The sequence below is a fragment of the Anopheles marshallii genome, chromosome 2, assembly GCF_943734725.1.
Source record: "Anopheles marshallii chromosome 2, idAnoMarsDA_429_01, whole genome shotgun sequence".
Taxonomy (NCBI): Eukaryota; Metazoa; Arthropoda; class Insecta; order Diptera; family Culicidae; genus Anopheles; species Anopheles marshallii.
This window is the reverse complement of record NC_071326.1, coordinates 11,612,074-11,639,284: the sequence shown is the minus strand read 5'-3', so window position 1 is coordinate 11,639,284 and position 27,211 is coordinate 11,612,074. Positions and strand designations below refer to the sequence as shown.

The window sequence follows — 27,211 nt, the reverse complement described above, 5'->3', positions numbered from 1 at the left end:
TTTTGAATTAATATTAACGCTTGAAAGACGCAATATCCGGCCGGCATGTCGTGGAAGTTTCCAGGTGCCACTGGACACTATCACGCCTCTGCTAGAACACACGGATCGCGTAGCATTCGACTGTTGTTAATCTGTTTTCATAGATGCCTTGGCTGAGCATGTTTTGTCTTTTACGTTTCTTTAGTGTTTATTAGCGATATGCTGATCGGGGCCGCAAGCGGTTCAGGTAAACCCATAGGTACAGGATGGTTCAGCAGGTTCAAGGATGGTACAAGGAAACTGAGCCTTAGGTGCAGTGAATTCGCGTCTTAATCGGCTTCAAGTATGCCGTGTAAGTTCAACGATGCTTGTAGGTGGATCGAATTCGGGTTCGAATTTAGTCCAAGTAGGGCAATAGGTTCTTACCCCAACTGCGGGCCGGAGTCGCAAAAGTGTTCCTACACTTAACCAAATTGGTAAAAACAACTTCGGGTCATTCCGAAAAGTGAATTGTATGATCCATCACTAGTGTTTATTGTCTCTACCATGCGGTAGAACCGTGCATTCCGGAGAGGGTTTACTAAGCTTAAGTTTGTGCTAATTCACACCCAGGTACTATCATCGCTCCCATTTGCCCCATGTATCTGTAAGAAAGTACATGTTACTCAAACGCTAACGGGATAACGTGTAGCAAATTGGAATACTCTACTATATTTATTTCGTATTAAATAAATTGCAAACTCACACGCAACACACCGGTCTCTGGACTTCCTACATCACGCAGTTATGTGCCCACCGTGGGAACGGTATCACATCCTTTATGTTGTGGACATTTAAAAGCCACCCCAAATACCTCTCAAATCCCAGCCCGAAACCTGCTGTCGTGACGCTTCCGAATTTCCGCAGATCCAAATACCACTGCAGAACGTCCTGGTTTGGAAGCTTTCGTTCCAGACGTTCGTAGCTATCCTCACGGACACTGCCACCCACCAGTTCTCCAACATGTGGAACTAGAAGATCTAATGCGTCGACAAGCAGAGGATTTGTGGCGCTTTCGCGCATATAGAACGACTTCAGCTCCTTTGGCCAGTAGCACACAAATACCGGACCCTGGCAGTGTTCGACCAGAAACAATTCCTGTTCCTTATTGATGCCTTCCTTACGACGAACGGGTGACTTTAACTTATCTTCATTCGCTTCCAGAATGTTCATTGCTTCTTCGTACGTCAGCCGTGGGAATGGCTTGTCCATCCAATGAAAGTCTTTCTCGAGCTTGCCTTCGGTAGTTAACTTTCTGACTAAACGCAAATCCGCAGCGCTTCTTTTAATTACGCTGGTAGTAACCTTCTTCAACATATCTTCGACCCGTTGCATTAGCGCCTCGAGTGTGTCCATAAATGCTTCCTCCAGCTCCAGCATGTAGAACTCGGACAGGTGAATGTTTGACTTGCAGTTTTCGGCCCGGAACGTTGGCCCGAAAGTGTACACCTTGTCCAACCCATGTGACATCGCTTCCAGATGCAACTGGCCGGAAACTGTCAGGAAGGTGGGTCTATCGAAATACGCATGTTCGAGGGGAATGTTTTCCTTTGCCATACCCTTCAATAGCTGATCGTTCAGTGGTTTCACCAGAAAAGCTTCCCCTGCACCTTCACAATCGTTGGACGTTAGCACGGGTGTGTGGATCTGGACAAAGCCATCCTGCTGCAGGTACTCGTTGAATGCTCGTGTGGCCTCATGTCGCACCCGAAACGTCGACGCCATGGAGTTAACGCGCGAACGCAAATGCAAGTGATTTCGGATGTACTCTGGGGGGTACGATTTTTTTGGATAAAAAGGATAGCCCTCGGTCAGGGGACATTTCCCCAGCTCGGTTAACGAGTCTACGTGCAGCTCGAGCTGGTTTTTTGGTGAAGCAACGACTACACCACACGCTTCGACCGAAGAACCGTAAGCAGTGTCGATGTTTTTCTCCTTGTTAATGACTAGTTGAAAGTTTTGCGGTGCCGAACCATCGTTTATGTCCACAAACAAGTTTCCCTTCATGTTGCGAACGGATTTGACCCATCCCTGAAAGAAAATATTGGAATGAAAACACCGGGTAATGTTGCACAACTGCACCTCTTCCTGTGAGGTCGATGCCCGTTACGACATACTTTTACATTCACTTTGTGTCCTGGTTTACAGTTTTGCACCGAGAGGTCTTTTATCCGATAAAAATGGTAATTGCGGGTGGAATTCCGCAACAAGAGCCGGGTACACAGCAAAGCCATTCGCGCGCACAATTTTGTTTTGAAATCATGTGTTTTTAGTCAATGTCAAGCCACAGAAACGTCAAAACCATGCTACCACTGTACTGTACGGGGAACGTTCCAAAAATCGCTACGCACTGTTACCTCGTCATCGATGTCGGTTTCTATGTTTGAAATAAATGATTTCCTCATTGTGGATTTAAACCGAACGATATATGTATAAATGTACCATGAGATTCAGTGCTATCATTTCTCCTTCAGCTTGCGTTGAAATATATTACCCTGAACATATCAAAACCATTTAACCTTACCGCTGTCCCCGACCCTGACCGCTTTGTCGTTGCCATACCAACGATCGGTAACGAGATTTCCATAGAAACCTGACCCGGAAACGTTGTTTACGGGAAACCTTACTCTTGAAATTTTCATCGTTCGGAGCAGCGCGGTCGTCGAGTCGCAATGTTAACGAAGAAGGAAAAACTCCTTATTCGCCCGTGGCAGATGCAACGTTACATTAACCACCGGATTAAAGTGGTGACGGCCATGCCAGCCATCGATTTTCATCCACCCCCGGAACGGATTCATATCGCCCAAAAGCTGAAGAAACAACAGAAAGAACTCGAACGAAAGGAGAAGATTGAGCAGGAAAACATCCGCCTACTGCAACGTCTCGGGGCCATCATGAGTAAGAAACGTTTGGATAACATTTGGACCTACACACGACCGAAGTAAGTGTACTTTGAAGCGTTCATTTGCAAGAATACTACAACTATATTCGCATCTCCGCGCGTTTTGATAGTTTCCTTCGTCGAGAAAACATCTATCCCGTCCGTCCAAAGACTTCGCCGGATGCAGGCGGCCATAGACGAACATCCGCCAAACCAACAGCAGGCAGCCTGGCCAACGGCACCGGATCACCGCTAGCAAACTGGACCAAATCAATACGTTGCAGTGCCTGCAGCGCACCGGCCCGTGTAGCAATCCAGCTCAATCAAATCGCACCGGAAGGACGCATACCGTGGGCTCCACAGCGGAAGACCACCAACCGGAAACTGCTGCAAGAGGCTGAAACGGAACAGCACGAATGTTGTCGATTCTGTTGCTGCTAGGACCCACCTCTGCTACTTTCGGGGCACAGATTTATTTCCCACGCCTGCTGGTGGTGTGGAAAACGTTGAATGAACAACAAATGAGTAGATTGCACAGGAAAGTAGTTTGTTTACAATCGGTCTTGTATTTTCATCACCCTTTTTCGACGGAAAATAAACACCACACCAACACCACTCACACTTCACTTAAGCGGAATAAAACGGGAGCTGTGGGTTGCACCGATACCGGGACGACCGTGCTTGACGGGCTTGTACGTCATCGAGAATTCGCCCAGATAGTGGCCGATCATGTCGGGCCTGATTTCCGTCTGGTTGAACGTCTTGCCGTTGTACACACCCACGGTAGAACCGACCATCTCCGGCAGGATGATCATGTTACGCAGATGCGTCTTCACGCAAGCCGGCTTCTCGTTCGGTGGCGTGTTCTTCTTGGCCTTGCGCAGCTTCTTGATCAGGGCCTGGGGCTTCCTGCGCTGTCCACGCTTGAAACGCCGCTTAGCCCGGCTATGCATGAGCTCCACCAGGGCCTCCTGCTTCATGTCCAGCAGCTGGTCGAGATCCACACCACGGTAGGTGAATTTACGGAAGGTACGCTTCTTCTTGGTTCCATCCTCCGGTGCTTGGTCGGCCATGGTGGCGGTTTGGGATAGATCAACCGATCACTACGTCCCAAATAATCCGAAATTTACGTGAAATCACACGGCGCTACGTCGTCTTGCGACCAAGAGCGAGTTGAAAAAGAGCATCTGTCAAACGAGCGGATGTACAACTGACGGTCGTGAGTGACTACATGCGTTTCTCACTGCGTTTTTGGTGAGCGCCATCCTTGCGTTTTGATAACTGCGTTCTCACTTGCTGCTGCATGGGCACTTCGTTTTTGAACAGACCGTTAATTGTCTTATGAAAATCATATACACAGGTCTTTTACCTCTATCCGTTTTCTGATTATTTCTAGCTAAAAAATCTATTTCCTTTCCTCAAGTCACACAAGAATTGGAATATAAAAATAATAGTAGTAGTAGTCAGCCATCGATTGGTGATAGTGAAATAGTAATTCGTACAGTGTAAGAATTCAAATTCAACGTTTAACCAATCTTTTCTTTAATCGTATACCATTTTCGATGGATTTACTTACTATCTTACTTACGCAACCGGCACAGAAGTCCTCTAAACCGCCCACGACCGAGAGCCTTCTGCAGTCAATTCAATTTTCCCATCCACGTCCACATCCACGCTATCACTCCATCTCAATATGGGCCCATCACGTTTGTTCCCTGTGCATTTGACGGCGGACGATTAAAAGGACTTAACGGATCCTGGTGAGTCTCATTACATCCTGCCAAACATATGGGTTTGGAAGAAGAGTTGGACAAAGTCCATGTCTCAGAGGCGTATGTGAGTACTGGAATTATGTAAGTTCTTGGTTGTCCCAGCATCGTTTGTCGTGACAGGTATGTTTTGAGACGAGTTAAGTTTCATCCGACCGTAGAAAGACCGGTATACAGCAATCAAGTACATCAATACAGCAATGCAGTTGCAAGTCTTACCTTCTCGTATTGAATGTCACCAGTAAAACAACACAAACCGTTTAATAATTTGTATCAAGTCAATTTTGTTATTCTTTTCTTACCCCAGAAGGACACAAATGAAACAAATTTTGAAAGCTTACACTGTTCACTATATGGAGTTTTCCTTTTCTTTTCGTTTGTTGTTTGGTTTGTAAATCTTTTGTAAGGGTGTTAACGGTCCTGTGAAGTTCAGGAGGTTCGAGTTTCCTTCTGGTTCGTTGATAGAGATAAAAAATAGTCTGTTGCTTTCAACTGTATTACACACCTGGATTTGTGTGAGTAGAGAAACGCAGCAGCTTCTGCTCTGGCCGTAGATTCACATTTTCGATTTCCGACAGTTTCTTTACACATGCTCCTCCTGGAATAAATGGTACGTTTGTTCTCTCGTCCTGTGTGTTTTTTTTCTGCTTGTGTGACTCTTATGTGTGTATATATATAAAGAATTTATACAGATTTGAATCCTTGCACGGTGAACAATGGGAAAGAAAATGTCTTCCCCATCGGTTCCAATGCACCCATCATCTTTTCTTTTTTTGCCGGCATCAACCACTCATCCCGTTTCCAATTTCCACAGGCGACGGGGACAATGGTTTGCTTCAGGGAAGGAGGAAGGAGGAGGGGGGGAAAACAACGTAGTGCGCCTCCGTCACATCGAGCCCTACATCCGGGCTCAACTAAACACTTTTGGCAAGAGGCAAATAGTTTGTAAAACATGTACAATTATGTTTGGGGCGGCCCAAACACGCGGCATTCGCGCGTGTTTTGTGGCGCGGACTGACAAAAACACACCAACGCCAGATCCGTTCTGACTCACGCACGCTACCCGAATATACGCGCGCATTCGACGAGCACGCCCCCGATTTCATCACTGGCGTCTTCTTTTATGCCCTGGCCGTAGGCTGATCAACTATTCCCATTTCATTAAAGCTTAACTGAATGCGGCGGCCCGTTCTGCACACGGTGCACTCGCGCGCGCGTTCGCCGATATATTACTTGTCGACAATCAAACGTGCCATCTTCTCCCTTTTCCGATACCGTGGGGATGATATCCTTGCAACTGTGAATGGATTCCCGTCCGGGTTTGAGAGAAAGAGAGAGAAGGAACTAGATGGAGAGTAGGAAAACGCAGAAACATCATACCGCAAAAAGGTTGTGCTTCCATATGCGCGCCCATGTTACAGTAGAGTTCATATCAAATCAGACTTTCTTTGTGGATCGCTGGTTCGTTGGCGACATATGTTACAACGTTCTCTATACTGTTTCTCTCGTTCCCGTTCCGGGGTACACCTGCCACCCGCCGATCTGGCGGCGTCCAAACAGAGATGGAGGGGACGTGCACATTTATCTGTAAGTGTGTATGCAATCTTCCCCCGCAAAAGCTCTAGTTTCGCGTTGCGTTTTATTTTTCTAGTAAGTCGTAGAAAATAAATTACTTTATACTTGCATTAATATTCCGTGATGCTCTACTATTTGCAACATTGCAGCGCTGTAGAATCATCAATTAAAAAAAAAGATACTATTTTACAAAAATATCAGTATGCTTCCTAATGCGAACGCCAAGGCAATCAACCACAACTCAACCAATCTGCTGTTCCATCAACCGGTAGGTAGTGCTCATTCGTTTTCGATGAGCTGCCCTTTCGTATGCATCACTGCTAAATTGTCCTGCCCCTTTGAGTACACCCTACGGCCCCTACTCTCTCAACATCAGCACACTTCTACCAATAGAAGGTGTCTTTGATCACAAAACATCGGTGTGTAAAGCCTCAAATTATTGATGGCACCGATGCCTCTAGGAGTTCTGTTATTACTTGCTTCCTTTCGCTTCCTGAAGTGATTTTCTAAAAATTCCTAATTCTCTCACTCTTCTTTACATTCCGCTTAATTAATTAGCTTTTGTTCCTCACACAGCCCTCGCCTCAAGCGATAAATCGTTTGAATGATCACGATCGCGTGATCATGATGTCTGACCCCATGAATGGGAACCACATTTCTTTTTATAAAAAAATGCCAGCATTCAATATATTTGCCCTGTTTGTTTGTTTGTTTGTTTTTATACATCTCTAACTGCACGCAACTTGTGCGCAGTTTGACTGGCGATATATGCCCACGCAACGGGTGGCAATACCGCGTCGTGTCCTAGGACATTTTGAGTACACTCCCCCTTTGCAACGAATAACACATAAAGAAGGGAAAGAAAAAACAAAAAAAAAAATCGTATTAAAATTCAACCAGCAAAATCGCCCTTTTCCGCAGGAACTTGCCTCCGGTCGAGGATGCTGCGAGGAGATATTAAGTTTCGTCGCTTCCTGTATCGTGGGATCTATTTACAGCGGTAAGGTGTAGCCTATCTGGTGCGGCTAGCTTCCGCATAGAATCACAATCATTGTTATTCGTGGCTTTTCGTAAACGCACGCTCGATAAAAGAATTCCCCAACACAGCACATAGGCTTACATGTGTCTCGTTTGGTGTGCTTTGTGTGTAGTATTTTGCGTGTGTGTTGTGTTGTTGTCCTGCTTTCCTAGTGTTGTTGTACCTTTATCTCCAGGATTGCTCGAATAATTCTTTCCTCTTACTTCCTTCTATATGGTTGAACCGAACAGCCTGGGTGCAAAGTGTGAGATCCTCCCGTTCTTAAGGAAGGTCTGCTGTTGCACACATACCGCCGCCTTCGGAAGGCCATTGTTAATCAAATGAAAGCGAACAGGTTAGAGAAGGTTCAGAATTCAACTATACCAAACAGATAGCTGTTTGTAATTGCGTTTCTTCGATATCTTGGTCTATGCAACTGTGCTCTCATTCGCCTACACATGGTTTCCAATCGGTTAACAACGATGTTACTGCCAGATTCCTCCCTTCAATTCTACCTCAACCTCTACTCTCGATTCTTAGTAAATATATAAGAAAGATACAATGACATTGCTTCTGTTTTGTGATAAGTCCCTACTTTGCACGCCTGTCACCCATTTTTAGCTAAGGGATTTCCTGCACATTGTCTTCTGGTCGTTGGTGTCGGGCTATGGATCGGTCACACAGGTCGTCAGTAGGAAGATAGGATACGGGTAAGTCATCAGTCCTTGAATTTCAATAAATATCGATATTTACGTGTAGTTTGCGGGTTTTGCAGATAGCCCAATCCCCGCTACAGAGGTGCAACGTCTGCAATGAAGTTCACGTTCATTGGTTTATACAGCAGATGATGTGCTCTTGAATTTAACAAATGAATATTTAGCATGAAAATAGTCCAAAAAGTTCCTTATGCAACGCTATATACTGGTAGTCCTTGACCAGTAACGCAAGCGAAGATTAGACAATACTAACCGACGCTTAAAGATGAATGATCGATACACTACACGACAGGAATTTAACTAATACGTCAACAAAACTATGCGTCTTTTGTCCTGAATCATAATAAGCCCTTCTATGGAGGCACTGTTCAAGCTACATTACCTAGAACACCCGCAGCCGGGTGTTGTTCAGAACGCAAATGGAAGTTATCAATACCAGCAGTTTGACAATGTTCCGCTAAAGAACAAATTGCAAGTAGAGCAGCAGAGTTCAGATACAAATACACTCTCCACTGCTCTTCACCAAAAGTGACAGATGGTGAAGATATTTCTAAAATAAGTATTCTGGTGATATGGACGATCCTCGATCATTTGCCATTTAAATTTGTTTCTGCTATTTACTATGGTCCACGTACGACGATAGTTGACCAGAATTAAAATTTACCAAATAAATGCCTCTCTACTATCGATGCAGTTGTCGCGCCAAAAAGCATGTCCTAAAGGTTGTGTTCGTATCGTAGTTGTCTGCTGTGTCGTATTAGATGGGCGATATACACCACTGATGGTTCCGCTGACGTTCGCTAATGGTACCGGTGTCTTGTGTATCATGGTTCTGATGATGTGCGATTGCAGAATCCCATTCTCTCCGCTTCCCATCGGTCATTTTAGAAGTTGAATCCATCGCGGGGAATGTTTGGATTCTGATTAAACTGGAACGTGCTCTCGTCGGCTGCAGGTCTTAGGTCTTCTAAGACTGCCTCGTCAACCTGTAAAGATACCGCGTTCATGTAGTCACGCTTAACAACCAAATAAAACATGCGATGAATATCGCATTCCCGTCGGTGGCTTACATCTTCCGAAAAGAACTGTTCGATGATGTCGTACGCGAGCTTATAAATTTCAACATTCTCGTGATTTTGCAAAACTTCAATCTTTGACACACCGTCACATTCCTCGATCAGATTGGCGACATGTTCTGCGTGGGGTCCGGCCAATTTCAGCATATTGTTAATGCCGTCGAGTACAACCTATAAAATACAAAGGAGAACGCATTACTTATCTACCCGTTGAGGCATTCTGAGCTGTCGCATACATTGATAACTTGACAATCCTGGCACATAAGCAAATCGCAGAACGGTTGAACAGCACCATCGTTTATCAACTGTGCGACCTGCTCGCGATTGCCACTGATCGTTAGGTTGCTGATCGCCCAAGCCGCCTCTTTCTGCGTATGGAAGTCGCCGTGCTTCAGATTATCGATCACCTTCGGTAGCAGACCAGCATCGATAACGGCCTGCACCTGCGACTGGTTTCCTGCCGTAATGTTGGACAGGAACCATACGGCTTCTTTGCGAATCTTGTCCTTACTGTGCGTCAACAGCTTGGGGAAGTGTGACAGTGCGTCACAGTTCAGCACGACCTGATGGAAGGGAACAAAAAAAAGCGGAACCAAATCGTTAAGCATCGCTGCATCGGGACTCAATCTTACGCTTGCTCCCATTTACCTGTGTCTGATCATCGGATCCAGTGACGATGTTACCCACCGCACGTAGCGCTGCTGTCTGTACCTTCACTTCTACGTGCGATAGAAGCGGAATCAGCTTCGGCACAACACCGCTGTCGATTACGAGTTGGATCTGCTCGTTGCCACCATCGGTCAGATAGCTCAATGCCCACACCGTGTCGACCAGGATGTTGATGTCCGTATGGTGGATCAGCATGTTCAGTGCTGGCAAAATCTCCAGAATCGTGGCGGCCGGCGGCGGTGGATCCTTGTTCCGGCACAAGTTCACAATCACCCAGGTGACGTTGCGCAGGAAGGGAATCGGAATTTCCGGCTGAATGAAGGACAGCAGCGGCTGCACGACGCCCAGCTTAATCACGTAGTCCCGCAGGCTAGGCCCATCGCCAATGATGTTGCCGAGCGCCCAAACTGCCTGTTCGCATACGTTCGGTGCTGGTGAATTGAGCAGATGCAGGAATAGCGGAACCGCTCCAGCACGGACGACCTGGTTCGTTTGTGCGGCCGTACCGGACGCAATGTTTGTGAGGGCCCAGGCCGCCTCAAACTGCAGCACCTGGTTATCATCCTGCTCAAGACAATTGACTAAAATCGGAAGAATGCCGCTGTCAATGAGATTGTTAATTGGAGGATTGCGATCCGATGACAGTAGCCGACGGGCGGCTTGGACTGCGGCCAGCTGTCCCTCTTTGTCGTTGCTGTTGCCAGCCTTCTCGACCAGTTTCTTCAGATTCGACTGTAGTGTGTAATCCTCCTCGTCCGTCGATTCTGCCGTCTGAGGAACGTTGCGTCGCTTGAGGATCGTTTCTTCGCGTTTGTTTTTGCGCAGCTCCACCGTGACCTCCGTTCGTCGACGTCGCATTTCCTGTTGGATGTAGCGAATGCATAGTTATTCATCAACGGACCGTGCATGTTTTGCGTCGTGATCATCTTCCCATTGTAGCTTGTGCAGATAGCAACAACTGCCGCTGCCGATGTCTAATCTAATACATATATATATATGCACCTGCGCCACGAAAGGTCAACATTGTTCCAAATAACCACCACATCATAGCAACAGAAACCCATATCCCAGGATGACCTCGGAGAGCGCTTGCTTTAGAAAATCGTATCGAGCCGTTTTGACTCAACGATCCAACACAATCGTAAAAATAAACATACACGCACAGTGCTGAACCTCCCTCTCGCGCACCTGCTTTGCACACGCCCGTACGCTACCAACACTAGCGGTTGCGGCCGGCCACCGTCGAATAATTCACGGCGCAGCACGTCGTCGTACAACAGTGCGCTTCACATTTATGATTACGCGACGAGCCGATTCATCATCGTGGCCAGGGAGAGGCACACATCCGCACCGACCACCTTCACACAACAGAAGGAACATCGCGGAATACCACATTGCTCTTCTACACACTCTCGATTGACGTTCAATACAAAGGAAAACACCCCGAGCGACACGAATGCGTGTTGCGGGTGGCATGTGTGGAGGAAACGAACCACAGAACATTCTCGGCCTTATCTGAAGCATATTCCTCTGCTTTTCGCACGAATTTGTTCCGCCGACACGGGGTCATTCTATCGCCGGAATAGACCCCCCACCCCGGCAGCGAGATCAGCTTTCCATCCTCGTGTCGCTCGAAACGGAAACGTAATTCACTGACACAGCATCGGGGAACTGAGTGACAATTTATATCCCGTTTTTCACCCTCCACACACCCCAATTGCTGCGTGCGACGCAACATTTAGAGGCAGCGTGTCGCGAAGTAGCAGCCCGGGTCCCCGTGAATGGTCATACTTACATCCTGATCCTTTCCTTTGTTTTTGAATCCTTGCATGCGATTCTTCGACTGGGAGTCTATCGACGCCATTTTCGTGGGGGAAAAGCAAAACTGCTGGGACTTGAACAAAACGTGCTGCTCCTGACTCACACTCGCTACTGCTAGCTTTCACTCTTTCGCACTACCACAAGATCCGCCTCGCTGTCCCGTTCGCACCAACACTAGATACTTCGCAATGGGATGGCAGATGGTGAGGTAAGAATGTGCCGTAAAAACGCGTATCGCGTTTAACAGCCTGCGATGTAGAACTTTCCAGCGCACGGAAACACCTTCGGTGGCACAGTTCTGCAGGGTTCAATGCGAAATATTCAGGATTAGATTGTTTTTTAACTAGGAGCAAAAATTTAGCTGCTCTCACAGTAGTTGATGGTGAATAATCAAGGTGTATAAAAAGACGACAGGTCTGCTCACTAGGCGCACTTTGACAACACATCGGATGACAGATGGGGTTCCCTATTCATTCACGCCAAGGTTGCTGAAAAAACACAAATGTACCGATCAGCTCCCATAAACGGATGTTTCTACCAATCTAAAATTTAAAAGAAATACATCTGCTTAGTGCAGTACTTTCTGAGCAGTCTATTCGTTGAATACGTGGGTTTTTATTCACCCAAAGTCTCGGTGCTTGAGATATCCTACACATCTTGGTTTGTTTGATTGAATGTACAGTCATTTACAAACGAGCAGCCAGCTTCTCAAAAACTGAAATTTGCTATTAAATAGAAATTAATGCTTATTATGACTTGTTTGTTGAAATGCTGAAAATGAAAAGGAGAAATGCTTGCGAACTGGGTAACCAAATATTATACTTCATGATTGATACCAATTTCTGCTAAATTTCGAATTAAAAAACGTAACATAAACCAAAATAAGCAAAATCCAAGAATAACTTTTTTGCCAAACACCGTCATCGACGATGTCCAGAACCGTTGCGTCAGTGCAAAGGCGGTGCGACTGTGTTTTGTTGATGGAATGCAAAAAGTCTGTCGCATCGCGAAAATCAATCCGCACACACAACAAAATCATTCTATACAAATCGTTCGCAGGTGTTAAATTACTCAGTCGAGTTTGCGAATCGACTGTTTGTTGTTGGGATGAGGCAAATCGTTTAATGCACAGCCGCGGTATTGCAGTTTAGGCCGTGTGCGTGCTCCGTGTGTGTATGTCTGGTGGTGGTAATCGCGACACTCTTTCTGGAAGTGAAACAGATTTTAACCTTCGGCAAAACGTTGTACGTGCGATGCAATGGTTTGCAAACGATGGAATTAAGGCAACCCGGTCAGCCATCGTCATCACCGTCGTGCTCTTCATATCAAAGACCACCCCCGGTCGGATCGAACCACCCGCCACCCGCTGACGGTGATGTGTTGTTATCCCGATCCTGCCCAATCACAGTGCGCGTACGTAGGAAAAGTCTCGCGAATCTGCCCAGCATACGCGAAAAGTTGAGTGCGATTTTTGGGATTCAGCTGCAGGAAGTGCTACAGCACACCGATGAGCAGCAGTACCTGCAACAGCAGTTCATCACCTTTCAGGTGCTGGACGAAACTTCCGGATGCCAGGTAGCAGTAGGCAGTGCTCTGAGCGGTTCCCTCGTATCTAGTGGCAACGGTGATCTAATCGGTCAAATACAGGTAAGTTGCAAGAAAGCTCCAGCTTACCATTGCCAACCGGGAAGCGTAGTGTGATCGTGCGAAACGCAGCGACACTGTCAAGCGATCCGCAGTGATCGGAGATCTAGCGAAACTCGTTTTCGTCACATTGTTTTACGCAGTTAGCATAAGCGCCCCAGCTTCACCTTCAACGATTAGATGCCGCCAAGCAACGCGGGCCGCCAGTGTGCGGCGGGGCAGAAGGCAGCTCACGCCAACGAAAGTACGTTCGCGATAGTTACGCAGCTGGTTTTCGCTGCTGTTAACGTTTTTCTCGCACCGAACCGGATCAGCACGGGTCAAATCAGATCAGGCACGTTGGGTGAGCGACGGTGAGGTTGCATAAATTCTATGTTATCGATCAATCGGCCAATGTTTCAGCTTGGAAAACAGGATTGGCTGTACGAAGAAACGGATGGAATTGACTCATTCGATTAGAATTTTGCTACTCAACGGAATATAAGGTGGAGTATGTGCAAATGTGATCCTACTAGATCCGAATTAGACAACATAAACACATTTGCTTGGGAATGGTTCATCCGGCAGGGCTTTCCCAAGTACGATGGCAACAGGCCATCAGTTAGGCAATTATGTCTTATCCACGGTTGGTTTGTTCTCGATAAGCTATCGATTACTTCCGCCATTTCCGATTTGGCCATGTTTTTGATTCATCGATCAAATCCGTACCGGTGTGGATGATGCGTGGGACGCCGTCCCCAAAAGCCAGATGCTGAGGTTTAAAATAGCACACAATCAGTACTATTGCCATGTGGTTAATTGTTCGCCATTGTCTTTGCCATAAAGCGAACCGGCCTGCCGTGTACAGTTATCACGCCGTTATCATGCCACTCCCTCATACTTCCTTTTTGGTAGCGGCACTTAATATGGTTATCAGGGCGCTTCGCTTTCGCTTTGCGATCGTGCCCTAGCATCCCAGGCGCGTTATGGGGATTCATTGCTGATAAAGGTGAATGCTGTTGGGCGGAAGGTCTATTCTTGGTCCTGTTTCGGATGTAGCCAGAATGGGGCGGATTTTTATGTTGTTGTGTGTATGGAAATGCTGTGCGGAGCGGTATATAGGGGTGTATGCCACCTTGAGGATTGGATTTGCGTCATCACATCAAATCGCGAGCTACTCATCATGTTGCCAATTAAACTGCTCTTTGAACTGAGGACATTCCGCAATGGGATGGAATGGTAGCTGTCATTGTCTTAACTTTGGCGATGGATTGCGTTCCATTGGAGGTTCATGACGATCTTCTACAAGAATCAAGAGTCATGAATCGGGACCCACCAAGTCCCATCGATCGATTATTATTCTTAACGGGTCTTTCGAGACCAAGAATCTAGAAGCTGTTACTGTTTTGGTCCGTTCACAACGCCGATGCTGTGTGTGTGTTATATCGACCTGTCCCTCCAGCAAAGGCACGCGGCGGCGAACCCATTGATGATCGTGTGTTTTGTTCATCGTGCGGCAGTGTCGTCATTGGGCTAAATTTAGAACGTTATGCTGAAAGTGTCATACACCTTAACGTGTCTTGCAGGTTGTGATCGCTAGAATGTGTGAGAATCAGCAAGAACCAGCAATGGCTACACAAAAAAAGGAGCTAGTTCTTACCGGTTATCCCAAGGTTGAACCCAGTCCTGGCGATCGCCAGCGTTATCCACCCGCAACGGGGGCACAGCAAATGCAGCTCTTGTCCCGTGCTGTCACTTTTATGTCCAGTTTGCGCGGACTGACGCGAATGAGCTCAGGATGGCAGCGCACGGTGCGGAAAGTAGGTCACGCAGAATACGAACACCGATTGTGTGTGTGTGTTTATTAACATGCAGAGAACGTTTTATTCAATATCATTTCATTCTTTCGATTCGGCAAGCAATTATTGTGCAGAATGCGATCGTGTAAAGCCGGTGATCATCGTAACATTTGCGCACAAGTCTCGTTTGTATCGTTGTGTTCGAACGTTCGCTGCGCTCGTCAGAACAAACAGCAAAGATGAGGAATCGAACCGGCGAACAGACACACCGTACGGCCGAAAGATCGAGAGACCCCAAATATATGCAAAAGCTGAAAGAAGATGGAAATCGAATATCGCGAGATGAAGGTGGACCAGTACGTGTCGCTGTGCCTGTGACCAGAACAGGTCAGCGAACATCGGCAGAACATTGGGGTGAACGAAAAGGATGGATCGATCTGTGGGCCCCGAGCTCGTGCTAGGGCGTGCGGTGTGGGGAAGTCGGGACGGGTGAAGCGGTGGAAGAAGTGGAACGCTAAACGGATAATTTTCAGAGTCAGTCATCCAGCGACGACCAGGCAACAACCAACAACAGCCACCGCCACCAACACCATCTTCCCGCCACTGGTCTCCAGGTCGATCGGACACATCCGGGTTTGAATTTGTGCAATAAACTAACCAACATTAGCAAACAACACCGATCGGGGCCCCGGTGTCGAAGTCGTGGATGGCCACCAACACATTCATCCGTGTTCCGCATCCGTTGACGATACCGTCGTGTTCGGGTTGGGATCGGGACTTTCGGTCTTGGACGCGCATATGACGCATGCTCTAGCGCCAAACGGTAGATCGGCATGGTTTGGATAATATGGTGACTGCCACAGGTTCGTACTATATTCGCGTCGGGCGTATTGGAATGACGAGCAGGTCAATGTATGGGAAATCCCTGCCTGTAACGGTCGCATCCCACACGCCGGTACGCGCTTGGTAGCTGGAGAACGACATAACCATAAATGTTTCATGTCAATTTTTAAATATCTCCAACTCGTCCAAGATTCAGACTAACAGCATTGAACATTTTTGGATCAATCAGATGCATTCTATGGATTGGATTGAATAATGTCCCTAACGTTTCGCTTTCTTCTTACCCGATTCTATATTCGGCTTGTTGACTACTTACCGTTGACGATCTGTAGTTTTGAGAGGGTATTTAATTCCAGATCAGGTGTGGCATTGATTTAACGGTTATATTATTTGATCTGTCCGTCATCTGATCTGAATTTATTTGGCGTTACATTCGTCAAATTCGTGTTGACGTTAGCCTGGAGACATGTGATGATCACGTACCTTGGTAGAGTGTTCTTTCCAAAGAAAGGTCGGTCTAGCTCCGTTCGCCATCATAATCCTCGGTCACACTTCGCTGTTTCTGACCTGCTGTTTCTGGCTTTCCTTGACTTTAATTTATCCGCCGCTGGGTATAGTCACTCCTGTGTCCGGGAAACGGTTCAGATGAGATTCAGGTATCGATCCTTTCGTGTAAATAATAAGTAGTCTATTAGACCCTCCATCAATAACTATAAAAACCCTTACACGAACACTTACAAATAATGCGAAAAAGGGGCTTTTGGCAATGGGTTAAATCGTGCGTAATGTTGTTAAAAGTGGTGTCTCTGCTGGTTGTTACCATCGTTAGATAACAACTTCAGTTTAAGTTGTTACGCGTACACCAGACACTTCTCGCACCACACTCATGATGGCCTCCAAAAAACCCCCCAATTCCATGCGCTTTTGCAGTGTGCCATGACGTAGTCTGGGTCTCGCTGTGTGTTTTTGAGCTGTGGGAAGTCGCTGTGAATGTAAAACGAAAAGCACCACCTACCGCGCTGTGCGCCGAAGGTAGTAGCACAGATTGCATTGTCTTCGTAGGTTGCGGTGTGGTTACGGAATGGCTTGAGTGGAAACCGGATATTATGCCGGATACGTTCGCAATTTTTAAGCAAGTTCTTCATCTTAGCTCTTGGTAACGACCTATTAGGTCATGTCTGCTGTGCAGTGGTTCCCTAGACCGCTACGATGCGGCCGGTGTAGATCAAATTAGAATCACGGTCTTCAGGAGATGGGAACGAACATCGAGCTGTACGAATCTTATGAACGTTTTGAGTGAATGATCGTGATCGCTTATCGTATGAGATAGTCGTAATGAGAGTCGTGCTATAATATCTTGTTCTTTATAGCACAGTACTTCAGTTTGTAGCTTATAGTCCGTCGTCCTACGTTGGAATATTAGATTTGTGAGTATTTCACACTTTAAAACTAAATATAATACCGTCGAAGGCAAGTTTACGACGGTTCTCGGTGTACAGCAGAGTAAAATTTACCCAACCTGGCGTCAGAGTTCAACTGGAGCAAATAACAATTTTATTTATTTGTAGAAAACCTCATCGTAGCATCACCCAATCGAACCTAAATGCTCTCACTAATGTTGACAGCCGATGGAAAAATCCAATACATCCAACATTGGCACATTCAGATAGATCTGGTTGCGCTCAAGGATCGGTATTCGCAGTTGTCTAAATACATCCAGTTCGCCTTCCTTCACATCAACGGTCACTTCCGGTTAGTGCAAAGATCGAATCTATTTGTCAATAGCGAAACAACTGGCATGCCCAGCGAATGGAGAAAAAAAGCCGGATATAATGGGAATCGCGCGTAAGGTAGGAATACCCCAAACGTATTCCGCTGGTCGAGCACGCTGCGGGTGTGTAGCAGACGGTGCAGGGTGGCACTTTCACTCACGCTGACGTTGTCGCGTATATGCCGCACGATGGCACAAAGCATTCAAACCCCGACCGATAAACGAATGGCGCGAAGGGAGAGTTGAAGATCGTGCATTCCTGCTGCACACCCGGCTGGGCCGCGCACATCTGTTATCTTCCGGTGGAGGTGCGCTTCGGTGAGTGTTTGAAATCCGGATGTGAAACTACGGAGGCCCTGCCCTGCTGCTCTACTGCCGGTTGTGATGTTCGTAGGCGGTGGTACTATACTATCGCGTTAACGCAAAATCCGGTTGTCGACGGTTGAACCCCGAACCCCGTGGTTCGTATTTCGCTGATGGTACGATGTGCAATTGCTACCTGTGTAGCTACCTAGCCACAGAGATCCGGATAGATAGGACGCAAATTGGACAAACATTGAGAGTAATTTTGCTGACATGCGAACAGAACACACCTTCAAAATGGGAGATAATGCAATGATTGATAAGGGCGTATCTTATCGCCATCGGCAAACTACACATCAGATGGGATATTGAGCAATGTCCCACAGCTGATCCGGTACGCCGGTGACCGATTGATTCTGTAGGGAGCTGCGGGTGCATCGGAGCTGTCGGCAAATGTGCATGCAGAGTGCGGCACTTGATGAGCCCGCCGCACGATTACTTATGTAATTAATGTGCACAACAGGGGCCCGGGCCGATTCGATTCCGGATCTGTCGTTGATTGCCCATAAACAACGGTTCTCATGAAGATGGTTACCAAGTGTTGTGTACTCCCTCGGTACAAACACGCACCTACACAGATGAAGATGTGAATGGAAAAGGATGGAAGAAACTGGGAGCTGAAGGTAACGCGAAGTCAAGCGGACCTATTAACTCAATCTTTGTCTGCTCCGGTGGCAGAAGCTTCGATCTTTCCATCGGCTCGGTTGGTTCGGCAAGCCGCCAGAGAAAGAGAAAGCGTTTTCCCTTTCCCCTTTCCCGTACGGTCGCGGAAAAGCCCACCAGCGAACTGTAACAGCTGCCGTTACGGACCCCAAGGTCCGGGAGAAAACATTTCGTTTGCTTACCGCCCGTCCCGTTCGCCTCCCGCTGCCGGTTGTGTTCGTGCTGTCCCCGTGCTGCCAATCGGAAAACGAAACGAATCGCACGATGGATGAAGGAAAGAGAAAGGTAACCGCGATGGCAACGGAATGGCGAATTGTTTCTGCGGTGGCTTCAAGCTGCCCAGGCGGATGTTTGTTGGCCGGTTTGCACCCATACAAATGTACACATACACACCACTCGCCCCCCTCCCACCCATCCAGGCAACGCCTCCTTTGGGGATGACATCGTAGCGTCAACTCGTAAAAGCTCATCTTTATAACCGGATGCGGAAGATCCTGGCGAAATATGGCTTCTTTTGCAGGATTTTTTGACAAAATATTTAACAACTCAATGCGTACCGAAAAAACTTTGAGCAGGAATGGAATTTATTAGTGTTGTGCTTATTGAATCTTTTGAGAAGCATCATTCATTCGTATGAAAAGCTTTAGCGAGGAATGATTCGACTCTCCCCGTGAATCCTGAATGAATCCTCAAAATTAACGAACCTCGATGATTCATGGCAGCGGTCAAAGATGTACAGGATGTATTCTCAAGATTCACGAATCATAGAGATCCAGATTCATGCATTCAGTTCAAATAAATTATTCAGATTCATGAATCTGAACACTAGGTTCCATTTTCATTGTCAAAAATCAGCTTTTGAATGCGGATATAACGATCCGTTCGGAGGTTCTCTCTCGCTACGTTCAATGAATCGCCCACCGCTACGTGATCTTCGAAGCGATGAAGACGACTTTGAATTTCTTCGCTGCATCCTTTATTTGACGAGTGCGAAGGTGGGAAACAATGGCAAAGATGTTCCCATGAGTGCGCGCTGGAAGAATGAATTCCGACGAGATTTGCATCACTTCAACCGGGTGTTCCTACAGGGGGAGGAGGGTTGATCCGCGAGCTAATCGCGTTCGACTTCTCGATCTCGCCTTCTCGTGTTTCTCTTCCCTTTTTTTGTTGTCAAGCTGAGATTGCACTCCGGCGAGTGGTCTGCGATATGTTGAAGGTTCGAAAGTATCCAAATCCGCTGTCGTCCTCAAACGGTGTTTCGATCCAGGGCGAGAGGCACTGATGGGGATCACCCTAGTATGCTTCACCCTAATACCGGGAAGATCTGTTCTTTGTCTCCCATCTCTTTTCCCTCCGTTTCGGTACGGGTGTGTGAGAACCGACCGACGGGGTGGAACAAGCTCGCGGGCTGGAGATGCTAGTGGCGGTGGCGTTGCTATCTTTCACATCGCGCAAAATAATCCACAACAACAACCTGCGCGCAAGGTGAATCGCGCGCATGCGTCGTCGGCGAGAAGATCCGCAAACGAGCTTCTTCACTATCGCGTGATTGTTGTGGTTGTGGTCGATTTTCATTCTGCCCTCTGACGAACCGCCGGACATTGGTACGCGCGGGGTTTGTTTCCTCTCTATTTTGCGTGCGTTTTCGCTCTCCCGCACGTCGTTCATCGTGCTCTCTGCTCTGCCAACTGTTGGGGGTTTGGGTTGTTACTTCGCCGACGAATACACTGGGGATCTACACTCTCGCCCGCTCTTGTTATTTTTTTGTTTTTGTTGGGGGGATTGTTGATTCACACCCATACGCACACGAGACCCCCACGGGAAGCGGTCGTCGCGAGATCTTTACGCTGTCGCAGGTTTCGCTGTCCAGCAGTTGGAGCTTTCGCGAGTTGACCCTTTCGAGTCCTTCGCCATTGCCGCCCCATTTGGCGTGACATACTCTCACACACAATAAGCACGGCCACCGTGCGTCGTCCACCGCCGTGGTTCAAGAGAAAAGAGAGACTTTTGCGCTTCTCCAAACATCCCCGCAGACGCTCGACCCATTCCCCATTCCCGCTTCTCCTACACGATCCGCTTCGTCCGGGTGGGTTCACCGATCCGATTGATGGTGGGGTGGTAGCTATTGGGCCTGGCGATGTTGTTGGGCCGCGAGAAATCGGAATTAAAATTTTGCTACGTCAAATGAATGGAAAACAGTTGTAGTCCACCGCTCAAGAGGAGCTGATCGTGCGTACGCGTGTGGAGGATCGCAATTTGTGTGCACGTGTGTGTGTGTGTGTATGCCTTTTTGACGAACCGCCGCCTGTCACACCGTGTCCGTGTTTTGTTATGGTCGCTTCAGTGTGGCACTGAAATCAGGCCAATTTGCCATTTTGCCAACGTCGTCGTCGTCGGTGGTGCGGTTCCGGATCTAACAGTACACGGGTGTGTGCACGGGGTTTTAGCGCGCTGTGTTCACCGTGTTCACACTTGATTTTATAACCATCCGCAATCCGCAAAGCAAATTGCGGACGTAGGGATTAGTGCCGCGCCAAAATCAACAACGGCATTTGTTCATTACCCCGCAGTTGGAGAGGGCCATCGTGTGTGTGTGTGTGTGTCTGTACAGCCCCGCTTGTACGAGTGCACGTGTACCGAAAGAGGATGTTTACTTGACGATCTGCGAATAATGTGTGTGCGTGTGTGTGTGTGAGTGGTTGAGACGAGCTGATCATTGATGTGCTCCGGTGGAAAGAGAGCCATCAAAAGAAGGGAAGAAACGTATCGATCGCGGATGTGATCCGCGGTTCGTTGCTCGGTTGAAGCTGAGTGTGGCGTTCGTTTGTTCCCGTGGCGGTGGCACCTAGATAAGTGCGAACAGATCGAAACGGTGCCCATTTCGGTGGAGTTTGGTCCCGGAGGTTTAGTGTCTCACGGGTGCTGCTGGTGCCTGTCAAAGCCTGTCAAAGAGCGAACGCTTTGCGTTTCTTCGGGCACCTTCACTGTCCCGCCGGCAGAGGTGTTTTCCGATCGTCACGATCGATCGATTTGCTGACGTCACGTTGCTGCGGCGCATAAGTGAATCGCGCTCGCGAAGTTTTTTTTTTCGAGCGAGGGCAAGATAAAGCACCATCGCTTCCGATCACGAGTTCCAGCACGAACAACCCACGAGAAGGAAGTTGCGTATGCCCCCTCCGGTGTATGCGAGCACTAGCGAGAGCGATCGGACCAGGTGATCGGACGGACCCGTCTGGCGTGACGTCACTTGAATTTCGTACATTCCCGTCACTAGAATCCGGGTTCTCTGACATCTCTGTCTCGGCTTTGGGTTGCTGATTTTCGTTAGACGGCAAAGGGACCCCCCAAAAAAAAAAAACGTTTATCTGTGGTTCGAATCAGAAACGGGATTAAACTATCATTCACGAATTACGCTTGACACAAAGGGCGTACATATCCGTGTTTGTTGTGTGACGACGACACCTGCTCACTTGCGACATCGCAAGATCTTCTTCAGCGCGCGTGTGTGTGTGTGTGTGTGTGTGGGTGCAAAAAATAATCAATGAAAGAAGCACATCCTTCGCTTTAGAGGTGATCATTCATAACATTAATGTGCCGTCATAAGCCGCCGTTGCTGTACAGGCGTGCACGAACCAGTTCCTAATATCTTACAAACCAGTTCTCAGCGAACTCTGTCCCACGGCAAGAAGCCGAGAGCCGACAGCAGTACCATCAGAGTCGCAACCATGCTCATCACCACGAATTTCAATCAGAAGGTAATTAATTAATTAATGATGTACTGTGTTGCCGGCATCTGAATGTAAGTAACTGAGATATTCCCAAGTGTCGGGTGGTTCGCTGGGTGTAATTAATTCGCATCCAATTCGTATATTCCTCATTGTGTTACAGCGTGTTACCGATCATCCTCATGAGGTGAATTTGGACTCTTTTAGCAGCTCGCGCTTTTATTTTTTACTGCTCGTTGCACAACGGGTATGGATCATGATGGTTTCCGTTGGGGTGGATAAATCATTAGTTTGATATGAACTTGACCGTATCGGTTCGTTCTGATGTGACGAACTGAACGAACGGTACGGATTTTTCATTCTTTTGTCTCACATAACAAATCTGTGTCTCTCGGTCACTAAATGCTGCTACATTCGATGAATAAATATTGGTAAAAATTAGCTTCCATTTTTACTTCAACTTTAATGAACAATTACATCCGTTAAATGCAATATTTCAAAAATCCATTCTGACCACACTGCTAGCACCACACTGATGTACTGTGCAGTTGCAGTAGTAAAGCGCGAGCGCGTTAAAGCGCCTAAGCGTAGACCAAGGCTATTGAAGGAGACAAGGTGGTGGAATGTAGAGTATTTTGACAAGTAAGAAGACGAAAAACTAGAAGGTGCATTTGACAGGGGAGGGTGCGTTTGACAGCCTGCATAATCCCTCAGAAAAGGTACACCGGCCATTTGAATTGCAACGGTGCTTCTCTGTTCGATTAAAATTAATCATTTCTATGTTTTTCTTATTGTACATTTACACAACATTTTGCGCTTGAATTGGAAGTAATGATAATAACTAATGAAGTATTAAAGAGAATGTCCGTTGGGGACGGTTTATATTGTTAAGGCTATTGGTGAATGCAAAGTTGCTACCAAGCAAAACTGTATCATTTACATCCAGAATAAATTGAGTAATGAAAAGGCATAAGTGAAACAGTTTTTGATGATGATTACATTTCATATCATTTTGTACAATCATTATCTATCGATATCGATTAGCCACAATCGTCCGTGAAATGTCCCTTTCCATTCGATCTTAAGAGAGCGGCATCTTAAGATAGTGGCACTCCCAAGGATGAACTCGTGCGCAGATTCAGTTATAACGAAATGAATACCTTCCGATTAATTGATGTTTTTTACACGAAAAGAACCACATGCACTTGGTACAGTAACATCCTTTCGTTCATATTTAGCACCGCCACAATTTGGTTTCAAGTCATACATTCGGCGAACCACACCAAAAATCTTGCTGACTACAATGCGTCTGGACATATAAATCAAGCATATACTGCAATATTCTTATTTTTTAATAGATAAGCTGATATCAATTACGTAGCAATGAAATGAGTGATATATTCTACAAATAATTATTAAATTTCCCCTTCTCAAATGATACACGTCCTATACGCTTGAACCGCTTTAACTGTAGTTATAAACGTATGACCCCACACCCACAAACGTCAAATTATTGGAAGAAGAATTTTGCGGAAAATCGTTAATATTCAACCTTGTCTCCTTCAATAGCCTTGGCGTAGACGATCGGTTATGGTAGAGTGCTACACGGTGCACATGAGACGGTGACGCACAATGTTGTACCTTCAGGTGTCATTCATCCGTCCGTCTACATCCGGTTCACGGTGGGACGGCTTTTTCGAGTGATATGTTTGTGTGCGGAAACGCGCCATACGCGGGCCTCTAGTGTTAGAAGCGTTGGAACTGGGCGGAATGTCTGGAACGTCGTTGAAAGTGTCTACGAAGTTGCAAGCTAAATTTGATCATGGAACTGTAAATTGCAATCTGTGTGTGTGTGTTTTTTTAAAGATAAACCAGTCTGTCTGTTACTAGTATCGCACAGAGTTCTCTTAAATGCATTCAAATCTCTTTGAGACGGGTTTGCAGTTATTTTTTAACCCATGGAATGAATTGTGATGTGAAGACAAATTAATACGCATCAAATAACGCGACGCAATCGGTAACATAGTTCTTTTCTTTTCTATGTGTTTTTTTTTCAGCAATTCATTGACTCACTATGTACGAACGAGGCCGAAGATTCCAGCTATGATAGCGACTGCGACGGTGAGGATCTCTCCCACGAGCAAGTGTCCCGCACGGCTAGCGATACCCTGGGGCAAGAATTTGCCGAGTACATAAGCGTGGGCACTGGCCCAAGTACCGGACACCATCCGCAACATGGGAAAGACATCTCGCCGGGTGCCAATCCGCTCGGATCTACCATCACACCCCTGCCCGAACACTCGCCGGGCTATCAGCAGCGTGTGGAATTTGCACTAAAGCTCGGCTACACCGAAAAGCTGGTACAGGCAGCACTGCAAAGGCTGGGACCCAATCCGGCCCAGAACGAGCTGCTGGCCGAACTGATCAAGCTCGGTTCACAACCCGGCGCAAAATGTGGCAGCGAATTTACGGTCGATCACGGGCACCACGGGGCGGGCGAATCCGGCGGGCTGGGACTATCCGCAGAACTGATGGCTTCGGTAACTGGTCCCGGTGGGCTCTCGTCGATGGTGAACGAAGAATCTCTACGCCCGATAGTGATAGACGGAAGCAATGTAGCGATGAGCCACGGTAACAAGGAGATGTTTTCCTGTCGCGGTATACGGCTGTGCGTGGACTGGTTCAAGAACCGGGGCCACAAGGACATTACCGTGTTTGTGCCAAAGTGGCGCAAGGAAAGCTCCAGACCGGACAATCCCGTCAAGGATGGCGAGATATTGAACGAGTTGGAGAAGGAGCGTATGCTAGTATTTACACCTTCCCGATTAGTCGGCGGCAAACGTATGGTGTGTTACGACGATCGATACATTTTAAAGGTAAGTCGAAGGGGGGTCGAAAGATTTGAAGGACTTCCCACTGCGAATGGTGTAATAATGTGCTTTATTTTGGTTTTTTTTTCAGCTCGCAGCCGATAACGATGGAATCGTCGTATCCAATGATAACTATCGCGATCTGGTGCAGGAGAGTTCCGAGTTCAAGAAGGTCGTCGAAGAGCGGGTACTGATGTATTCGTTCGTGAACGATCGCTTCATGCCACCGGATGATCCGCTCGGCCGTTCCGGGCCCACGCTAGACAACTTTCTGCGCGTGCAGCCGCGCAAAGGTGACCCACCCCCACCCTGTCCGTACGGCAAGAAGTGTACCTATGGGAATAAGTGCAAATTCTACCATCCGGAACGGGGCAGCCTACCGCACAAGTCCGTCACGGAGCGACTCTCCGAGTATGCAGCGCGACATCTTCAAGCACGCAGCGGACACGACCCGTCGGCGAGTGTTGCTGCTGGACCCGGGGGAGGTGGCGCCGGTGGTCGCAATGCAGTGCAGGGGAAGTCGCTCAGTGTTCCGCTGAGCAACAGCAGCAACGAGACTAGTCCAATCAATGATAAACGGAAAGCATTATGTAAGTGATCATTTATTCGACCAGCTTTGACGTCAATCGGGAAATGAGGTACTGCCAAAAAAAAGATATATTACCACAACACCAAACTAGTTAGTACCGGCCCAGGGCAAACATACGGCGACAGCTGGTGTAAAATGGTGAATGGTATTATATCTTTATTTACATTGCACTAAGCGATAGGCGCCCATTCTCGAATTCATTTTATCGATTCGAAACCAAATGTAAACACTGTTTTGTTTCTTTGCTTTGGTTTGTTTAGGTCGCACAAGATCAAACGTACCTTCGGAAAGCGCAAATACCGCGTACGGCGGAGGAGGCATGGCACATGCTCACGGTGGGCATTCGGATTTGTTGCCAATTCCCCATCCCGTGCAGCATCCAGCCGTTCGTCAGCAGCAGCAACCACCGCCACCTCCATCGCAGCAGTTGACCTTTCATGCTCCACCAGTGCCAGTGGCCAGTAATCGAGCCCTTCCGTGGGATCTTTCCCCTCAACAACAGCAACAGCAGCAGCAGCTACACCAACATGCCAGTATGGTGGACGTGCAGCAGATATTTCCCAAATCTCATAGTATAGAAAATATATCTAAGGAACCGTACGGTGGTGGCGGTGGTGGTGGTGGTCATCATGCCGGACTCCATCATGGCGGTTGCTACGGCGCGCAACCACACTGGCCCCGGCAGCAGCCTCCGTCCCAACAGTCCCCTCAGTCGGTATCAGGGACCGGTGGAGGAGCGGGTGCGGCGGGTGGAGTTGGAGGGCCAGTAGTACCATCACCGTTGGACCAGAGCGATCCAAATGGGCTGGTGGATAGTGTAAATTTGCATCGGAAGCTACAGCGTCAGCTCACCCTCAACCCGGCTGGCTGTGATCCTCGAATATATCAAATGCAAAGGCTTCAGCAGCAAACGTCCCAACAGCACAATCCCCCGCCACAAACCGCTTCCCAGCAGCAGCTGTCACCGCACCGACCATTGGCCCCTTCCCTTAGTGGGGGCACCCGTCCTTCTCCACCTACCCAGTGGGAACTTCATCAGGTAAGTGATACAGAACAAATAGTGGGACAATCGCTCAATCAATGGCTTCGTTTCCTTGGCTTTTCTAGCATGTCACTCGTATTGCTTCGGCTCCTGATTCCACTCGACCCTGGGGTCACAATGGACCACCGCCTGCTTCATCCTCGGAACCGCATATCAACCTCGGATGGTCGCCTAGCCCGGGTCAGGGTGGTCCTACGCCAGCGCTCCAGCAGCAGCAGCAGCATCATCAGCAACAGCAGCAGGACCGTCGGCGATTGCATTACCATCTGGCCAGTATCTTCCCGGAAGATCAAGTACAAACCGTCATGCAGATGTACCCGGAAGAGACAAATCCGCAGAAAATATGTGCCGCCATTCTGGCCATGTATCAAAAGATGTAA

At 47.6% G+C, this 27,211-nt stretch overlaps 5 protein-coding genes across 5 annotated transcripts; 2 read left to right on the top strand and 3 right to left on the bottom strand.

Annotated features, from left to right (window-relative positions):
• Positions 1 to 750: 750 nt before the first annotated feature.
• On the bottom strand, positions 751 to 2,252 carry LOC128708763 (probable asparagine--tRNA ligase, mitochondrial). The gene is made up of 2 exons (XM_053803742.1): positions 2,136 to 2,252; positions 751 to 2,049 (listed from the first exon to the last, which is right to left on the bottom strand). Exons 1-2 carry the CDS (start codon positions 2,250 to 2,252, stop codon positions 751 to 753), a joined length of 1,416 nt encoding a protein of 471 aa, XP_053659717.1.
• A 438-nt stretch (positions 2,253 to 2,690) lies between these two features.
• LOC128708760 (uncharacterized) lies at positions 2,691 to 3,340 on the top strand. The gene is made up of 2 exons (XM_053803740.1): positions 2,691 to 2,959; positions 3,031 to 3,340. Exons 1-2 carry the CDS (start codon positions 2,691 to 2,693, stop codon positions 3,338 to 3,340), a joined length of 579 nt encoding a protein of 192 aa, XP_053659715.1.
• A 178-nt stretch (positions 3,341 to 3,518) lies between these two features.
• LOC128709504 (40S ribosomal protein S15) lies at positions 3,519 to 3,993 on the bottom strand. Its single transcript, XM_053804508.1, has one exon. It carries the CDS (start codon positions 3,970 to 3,972, stop codon positions 3,523 to 3,525), a length of 450 nt encoding a protein of 149 aa, XP_053660483.1. The 5' UTR covers positions 3,973 to 3,993; the 3' UTR covers positions 3,519 to 3,522.
• A 4,868-nt stretch (positions 3,994 to 8,861) lies between these two features.
• LOC128710201 (importin subunit alpha-3) lies at positions 8,862 to 11,586 on the bottom strand. Its single transcript, XM_053805245.1, has 5 exons — positions 11,518 to 11,586; positions 9,702 to 10,583; positions 9,290 to 9,616; positions 9,048 to 9,224; positions 8,862 to 8,963 (listed from the first exon to the last, which is right to left on the bottom strand). Exons 1-5 carry the CDS (start codon positions 11,584 to 11,586, stop codon positions 8,862 to 8,864), a joined length of 1,557 nt encoding a protein of 518 aa, XP_053661220.1.
• A 1,132-nt stretch (positions 11,587 to 12,718) lies between these two features.
• LOC128708076 (probable ribonuclease ZC3H12C) lies at positions 12,719 to 27,211 on the top strand. The gene is given in 6 exon segments (XM_053803033.1): positions 12,719 to 12,778; positions 12,780 to 13,190; positions 24,388 to 25,206; positions 25,292 to 25,790; positions 26,050 to 26,828; positions 26,897 to 27,211. Coding segments are annotated over 6 exon segments (2,883 nt in total).

Bases quoted from the DNA above. Each gene is read 5' to 3' on its own strand.
- LOC128708763 (XM_053803742.1), bottom strand. From the start codon at position 2,252: ATGGCTTTGCTGTGTACCCGGCTCTTGTTGCGGAATTCCACCCGCAAT. The intron at 2,050-2,135 runs GTATGTCGTAAC...ATTTTCTTTCAG, and splicing joins GACACAAAGTGAATGTAAAA to GGATGGGTCAAATCCGTTCG.
- LOC128708760 (XM_053803740.1), top strand. From the start codon at position 2,691: ATGTTAACGAAGAAGGAAAAACTCCTTATTCGCCCGTGGCAGATGCAA. The intron at 2,960-3,030 runs GTAAGTGTACTT...GCGTTTTGATAG, and splicing joins TGGACCTACACACGACCGAA to TTTCCTTCGTCGAGAAAACA.
- LOC128709504 (XM_053804508.1), bottom strand. From the start codon at position 3,972: ATGGCCGACCAAGCACCGGAGGATGGAACCAAGAAGAAGCGTACCTTC.
- LOC128710201 (XM_053805245.1), bottom strand. From the start codon at position 11,586: ATGGCGTCGATAGACTCCCAGTCGAAGAATCGCATGCAAGGATTCAAA. The intron at 9,617-9,701 runs GTAAATGGGAGC...CCCTTCCATCAG, and splicing joins GATCCGATGATCAGACACAG to GTCGTGCTGAACTGTGACGC. The intron at 8,964-9,047 runs GTAAGCCACCGA...GTATCTTTACAG, and splicing joins AACAGTTCTTTTCGGAAGAT to GTTGACGAGGCAGTCTTAGA.